General features: G+C 50.4%; 1 protein-coding gene across 1 annotated transcript; it reads left to right on the top strand.

Annotated features, from left to right (window-relative positions):
* Window positions 1-139: 139 nt before the first annotated feature.
* Window positions 140-5,328, top strand: LOC102704143 (probable WRKY transcription factor 2). Its single transcript, XM_040523373.1, has 6 exons — window positions 140-461; window positions 1,657-2,169; window positions 2,519-2,680; window positions 2,904-3,778; window positions 3,878-4,036; window positions 4,117-5,328. Exons 2-6 carry the CDS (start codon window positions 1,678-1,680, stop codon window positions 4,718-4,720), a joined length of 2,292 nt encoding a protein of 763 aa, XP_040379307.1. The 5' UTR covers window positions 140-461; window positions 1,657-1,677; the 3' UTR covers window positions 4,721-5,328.
* Window positions 5,329-6,988: the final 1,660 nt, after the last annotated feature.

The following is a 6,988-nucleotide window of genomic DNA, read 5'->3' as shown; positions in this document are numbered from 1 at the left end:
ATGCCATGGATGTGCTCTCCCGTAACCCACTCGAGTTCCAACGAATCCTCTCCCTGCACATTCCCCCATCCTCTCGGTCAAACCGCCCCCCCCCCCCCCCCTCCTCTCCCCCTCTCTCTCATCTCTTTCTGTTTCTTGTTCCTCTCTCTCTCTACATAAAAGAATTGCACCGAAGGGAGGAGAGAGAAATGGTGGAGGAGAGCCGAGTAATAATGGCAGGAGGGAAGGGAACCTTCTTTTCCTGACTCCCCTGCGGCTGCAGCTCATCATTTGTCCCTGATCCTTGTGCTCCGTTCCGGCTGCGGTTGGTCTCTCTTGGGCCATTTGGATTTGGGGTGGTGGTGGACGGTTGACTGAGTCGCCATCGTGGAGGTGGGAGAGAGACTGGCCCCCCGCCGCCATTGGGGCTCCTCTCGCGATCTCGCCTTCCCGTCGCCGCCATTGCCATTTTCTTGGGGGAGGTCAGTGCTGCGTTCTTCTTGGATCGATCGATGCGTCGGTAGGTCAGCGCTGTCGTTTCTCTCGGATGTTTTTCTATGGATGCACTGCCATTTCCATGGGGCAATGCATGGATGCAAGGCCTCTCCCCTTTGTGGGGGAGATTGGGTTTCTGTTCTATGGCATTCTTGATCCGTTTATCTGGAGGTTGTTCTTGGGCTATGGTTTGATTCGTTTCATAGGGGCAAAATGCCAATTTGCGGTTGTGGAGATGGTCTCTGGACTGTATCAGAATGCGGTTTCGTTGCATTTTTTTTGTTTCTCTCCGCGATGCGAGTTTGTTCTTGAATCTTCGATCCAGGCATTGGCATGCATTGTTCCTGAACCAGACTGCCTGTTCATATACCCTTAAAAGGAAAAAAAAAGAAATTGCCGAGAAGGGAAATAGATTTTGAGCTGATCGTCCTGTCAAAACGAACATGATTTGAACGGCCTCAGGTGCCGGCAGTTCCTCCTCTGTCATCCCTGATTCGGTATCCTCGCCTTCCGATTTTCTTCCGTTCATGCATCTCTTCCAACTCAAGTTTTCATCTTTTTTTTGAAATTTCTAAATCGTAATGTTGCTTCAGTGAGGCTCCTCCATCCCCATATCCGGGACACGGAATCTCACCGATTTACACGAGAAATTTAAACCGGTTCTAAGAAAAGTTGTTACCTGCTGTTCATGTTGTGCACCTTGAGGTCCGAGCCGGTAGGGGTCGTCTCCGAGCTCGAGCACACCGCTGGGGGTCCATTGGCCTTCGCTTTTCCTGTTCTTGGAGCGAGCAAGCAGAAGGATCGAACGATCTCGTTTTTGTTCTTGGGCCCTCTTTTTCGGTTTCATGTTCCCTTTTGTGGAGGACCGTGCCTGCCTGCCGGCCGGCCTAACCTTTCGAATGTTGCGAGCTGTCGTTTACCTTCGTCGACACGGTTTCGGTTTGGAATCGAGTTGAGAGGTGAACAGAATTTTTTTTTTGGAGTTTTGGAACCTGGCCTCCTTCTGTTTGGAAAAAGGTGGCTCTGTTTTTGTTCAAGAACATTTTTTTTGTGCGTGTGTGATTCTTGTGAAGAACAAGGATCAATTCTGAAACTGAATTCTTTTTATGTGTTTTGTCATGATCTCAGTGTTGTTAAGCCTGCATTTACTGATGGTGTGTGATCATTTTTGAGACGCTTCAGGTTGAGCGAGTTTAGGCTGGGATGGACGGAGACATCGCGATGGAGGAGTGGAAGGATCCGAACCATCGAGGCGCGGATTACCTTATGCCGCCGACGAATTTCCTCGCCGACGCGTTCCCGCCGGCGGAAGCGCTGGGGAGAGAAGGCGGTGGCTCCAATGTTGTCGCCGCCGGCGGGTTCGAGAGGCATGGCCTGTCGGTGGCCGTCGGCTCGCCGCCGCCCCCGGAGGAAAGGCGCTCGTCGCTGCCCCCGACGCCGCAGTTTGGCCAGAGGTTCGGCTCCGGTTCCGGCTCCGGCGGCGGCGGCGGAGGCAGACGCCTCGCCGACAGGAGGGCGAGAGGCGGGTTCAGCCACATCGCCAGGATCAGCGTGCCGTGCAACCCGCCGCCGGCTGCGGCCGCCGCGCCGGCGGATGTGTCGTCTGCTGGGGCTCCGTCGCCTTACGTGACGATCCCGCCTGGCCTCAGCCCGACGACCCTGCTCGAATCGCCGATCTTCCTCTCCAATGCCATGGTATCCAACTATCCATAATCTTTTGTTCTTTGGCTCGTGATTACGATTTCTAGCTTGATAAACACATGTAGCTACGATTGCTTCCGTGCGTATGAAATGCTTAGCAAGCTGGCCAGGAATGGTCGCTTTACTGAACTTTTGACTTCTCCGGGGGTTCGTGAAAGTTCAGACTTCTCCATCAAACGTACTGCATTGTTTTTTAATTTTCACAAATGAACTGCTACTGTTGCGCTGTGAATGCAAATGGTTAATCATAAAGGAGCTGTTATTAGTGTCGTTACTTCTTCTGTTCATGTTCATATATGGATGAGCTTCATTTTTAAGCTCATGAATATGCAATGTCTTGAAGGGTCAGGCCTCGCCGACCACGGGGAAGTTGCATATGCTTGGTGGTGTCAACGACAATGATCCTATCAGATTTGGAGCCCCTCCAACTGAAGAAGTATCTGGCGCATTTTCTTTCAAGCCTCTGAATCTAACATCCTCACACTACACAGCTGCAGAAAAGTCGGTGAGCAGTAACTGAAAATTGTTCATAGTCTTTGCACCTGTTCTTATTACTGCTGCTTCACTGATTCTGGGAGCTTCTTGTCACTGTACATCTCTATCGAAAGGACTTGAACGGACAAATATTATTAACTGAACCAGCAACTTATTTCCTGAAGTTTTCTGGTAGTAATAACATACTTTATGCAGAGATTTTGTAACCAGAATGTCATGTTGTCTGGCTGCAGGAATCTCTACCCAACAATCAGTATCAGTCGCTGCCAAGAACGCAGGTTTCTGTCAAGACTGAAGCTAACACTCAAACGGCACAAGAGGCAGCGAACCAGACGAGCCAGAGCCAGCTGATGCAGCAGCAGCAGCAGTTCAACGGCCAGGTTGCTGTTGTGAAGAGCGGCTGCAAGATCAGCCGCGCTGCACCTGACAACGCTGCCGGCGGCGGCGCGTCGCCTCCGGATCACGGCCAGGCGGCGGAAGGCGACGGGAAGGGGGACTCCGCGGCGGTCGCGTCGGCCGCCGCCGCGGCGCTGACCGAGGACGGGTACAGCTGGAGGAAGTACGGGCAGAAGCAGGTGAAGCACAGCGAGTACCCGAGGAGCTACTACAAGTGCACGCACGCCGACTGCGTGGTGAAGAAGAAGGTGGAGCGCTCGCACGAGGGCCACGTCACGGAGATCATCTACAAGGGCACGCACAACCACGCGAAGCCCGCGGCGAGCCGGCGGCCGCCGGCGCATCCTTCGCCCGGCGACGCGCAGGTGGACCACGCGCCCGACGGCGGCGGTAACGCCCCGGCGGCAGTCGCCGGCGCCGCCGCCAACGCTGGCGGACAGGCGAGCGCGGAGGCGAGGCAGCTGTGGCACAGCGGCGTGGGCGGCGAGGGACTGGAGGTGACGTCGTCCCCCTCTGTCCCCGGCGAGCTCTGCGACTCGACGGCGTCGATGCAGGTGCAGGACGGCGCGGGCGCGGCAACGCAGTTCGAGTCCCCGGACGGCGTCGACGTCACGTCTGCGGTGTCCGACGAGGTGGAGAGGGACGAGAAGGTGACACACGTACTTCCCGCCGCCGCCGACGGCGAGAGCGACGAGCTGGAGCGAAAGAGAAGGTCACACCACACCCATCACTGTCTCGCGCATCTCTACATCCTCTGTTCCTTCCATGGAAATGCACACACACGCAGCTCTGAATCATCTGAATCCTCCAGGAAGCTAGAGTCTTGCGCCATTGAGATGAACACCGCGTCGCGGGCGGTTCGGGAGCCGCGAGTCGTGATCCAGACGACGAGCGAGGTCGACATCCTCGACGACGGCTACCGCTGGCGCAAGTACGGGCAGAAGGTCGTCAAGGGCAACCCGAACCCAAGGTTCGTTTCGTCGTCTCAGGCTTCTCCGTTTCTCAAGAGCTCCTCCGTTGATGCTGACGTGTCGTCGTCGTCGTGATCAGGAGCTACTACAAGTGCACGCACCAGGGGTGCTTGGTGCGGAAGCACGTGGAGCGCGCGTCGCACGACCTCAAATCGGTGATCACCACCTACGAGGGGAAGCACAACCACGAGGTCCCGGCGGCGAGGAACAGCGGCCACCCCGCGGGCGGCTCGGCGCCACCAGGCGGCGGCGCGGGGTCATCGCAGCCCCACGCCGGCGCGCGCAGGCCGGAGGTGCCGTCGATGCAGGACAGCCTGATGAGGCTCGGCGGCTGCGGCGCGTCGCCGTTCGCGCCCCACTTCGGCCTGCACCTGCCTCCTCCCCGTGACCCGCTCGCGACGATGAGCAACTTCCCGTACGCGCTCGGCCACGCGCCGTCGCCGGCGCTGCCGAGCCTGCCACCGCCGCCGCCGGGGCTCGGCGGCGTGGTAGTGGAGGGGCTCAAGTACCCGATGCTGGCGCCGCCGTCGGCGCACCACCCGCTGCTGAGGCACCGCCAGGGCGGCATGGAGACGGTGATCCCCAAGGGGGAGATCAAGCAGAAGACGATGCCGGCGACGGCGGCGGCGCCGGCTGTGTATCAGCAGGCGATGAGCAGGGTGTCGCTGAGGAATCAGCTGTAGATATAGTAATAAAAAGGAGAGCAATTTAGGAGCTACTCACATATTAATATGCTTAGGGTTAATTCATCAATGTTTAGCATCATCATGATAAGTATAACCAATGTCTTCACTTCAGTTCTTGCTCTTGTAAGTCTTTTTTGCAATTAGTGCTGCTCTTAGTTTATGCTTAAGTTAGCTTCAGCCCTCCGGTTTTCTCTCTTACTTTCACATCTGGACATCTGTGCATCAGGTGAGTAGTTGAGTTTATGCAATGCTAATCAGCTAGCGTCGGATGGTTTCTTCACCATTTTGCTTCAGGATAGACTGATGATCATTGTTTCATGCCCATTGATGGCAACTGGTACTATCCACCCAGTTTCCTTTTCGGCTTTGTCACCAGAAGTAAGTTCATTAGCATCATCATCTTTTTTTTGTGTGGTGTGTAGCCTTACCAAATTTTGGTAGTGTTTTTGTGAGAGAATGTTTGGAACTACTGATTTTTTTTGTATGATAGCAATTGTAAGAGTTTGTTTAGGTTGTTATTGTACCAAATGTTGGCAAAGCTAAATAAAGTTGGAAGTGGTAGTAAACCATGTAATATATCTCGTGGTCAATCTTTCCGACGATCAGATAAATGAGGGATGCATTTGGTTTGTTGCCTATGTAAATTGGTTAAAAAAAAATCCAAACGTTCTGTAAAATATTAACTCCAAAAACATCTTACCCATATGTACCTTTGTTCGAAGAGAAATTTTACGACACTTGTGCAAGTAACCAGTACCCTTATCTTTTTGTTTTTTTATAATTATAGACAAAATTTAAATAATTAATCATGAATTTGAGGTCGATTTTAGAGTTTTATTATAGTTTATTTTTCACCATTTACTCTTAGGTCACTAAGAACACTTATATAAAAAATTATTTTCTATTTGCAAATATGTCATTTGGTTTTCCAAGAAGCAAAAAGATGATCCCCTGTATGGATCGAACTTTTAGTGTATCAACTCATTGAGATACCTGTATCGGAATGTACAATAAATTTATGGTAGAAAATATAGTACCTTGATGCACCATCTAAAACCATTGTGTCAAAGTCAAGTAACATGAATTCTGTAATAAAGGGTTGGTTTGTTTTGAGGCCAAAATTGAACTTACCATAACGTGTCAAGATAAAATTTCGTTATTGTCAATATTAGGTAAGATAAAGTTATTTTTTTGAGTCCAAAATGTGTCAAACTATGGTTTGATAGGGTCATATTTGTCTTCTAGAAGAAGGCCTCACCAAAAAAATGTCATCAAACCATATTCGAAAAACACTACCATAGTAGTGGCTAAGCTTTAGCAAGGCCAATTTTGCCTTCAAACCGAAAATGGCCCAAAAGAGTGTCCACGGTAGGTCCAGGCCGTCGTCTAGGCCCAATCAGCTTGACGGGCTTGCAAAACTGAACTACACGTTGGGCCAGCTGCAAACTTGGGCTGGGCTGGGCTGTTCACCTCACAAGGAAAAGGAAGGGAAGACAGAGAGAGAGAGAGAGAAACAAAAATCTCGTCGGCTCCAAGCTGAGGTTTGACTAGTCAAAGCAGAGACAGGCTGCACGGCAAAAAATCTCGTGCGCCCCTGTCCGGTCTCCCTGCCTCTCGTGGCGAGCGCATGCCACACGTCGCGCGACGGCAACTGCGGCCGGCCGGCCGCGTGCAAGCCGCACCGGATCGCTGACGGGCAGTAAATTCTTTCACAGGCAGACAAAGACGACGGCTATTTGTGGTTATGGTTATATTTATACTTACCAGGATCACCTCTTTGGTTGTTGGTGAAAAAAAACAAACGTTTATATTTATAAATAAAAAATAATTTATAAATAAAACTTTTTTATGTATATTTTTTTAAAAAATATAAGTTAGAAAATAAACTGCGATGAAAAATGTCCAAATTAAATTTAAATTTAAAGTTTAAAAGATACATATTTGGCTTTTAGGTATAAACAGAAATTTAGGTGTATTTTTATAAAAAAATTTAAGACAAACTAAAATTAAAATTAGGCCTTGTTTAGTTCTAAAAAAATTTCTAAAAACATCACATTGAATTTTTAGACACCTAAATAAAGCATTAAACATAGATGAACCAAAAAACTAATTGCATAGTTATGAAAGAAATCTTGAGACGAATCTTTTGAGCCTAATTATGCCATGATTAGCCATAAGTGCTACAGTAACCAACATGTACTAATGACGGATTAATTAGGCTCAAAAGATTCGTCTCGCGGTTTCTATGCTAGCCGTGAAATTCGT

This window comes from Oryza brachyantha, chromosome 4 (genome assembly GCF_000231095.2).
Source record: "Oryza brachyantha chromosome 4, ObraRS2, whole genome shotgun sequence".
In the NCBI taxonomy this organism is placed as follows: Eukaryota; Viridiplantae; Streptophyta; class Magnoliopsida; order Poales; family Poaceae; genus Oryza; species Oryza brachyantha.
This window is presented reverse-complemented; position numbering and strand designations above follow the sequence as displayed.

What these genes read in the sequence shown, in the direction of transcription:
- LOC102704143 (XM_040523373.1), top strand. Translation starts at nt 1,678, where the DNA reads ATGGACGGAGACATCGCGATGGAGGAGTGGAAGGATCCGAACCATCGA. An exon ending in ACACAGCTGCAGAAAAGTCG is followed by an intron (nt 2,681 to 2,903) that starts GTGAGCAGTAAC and finishes GTCTGGCTGCAG; the next exon opens with GAATCTCTACCCAACAATCA. An exon ending in AAGGGCAACCCGAACCCAAG is followed by an intron (nt 4,037 to 4,116) that starts GTTCGTTTCGTC and finishes CGTCGTGATCAG; the next exon opens with GAGCTACTACAAGTGCACGC.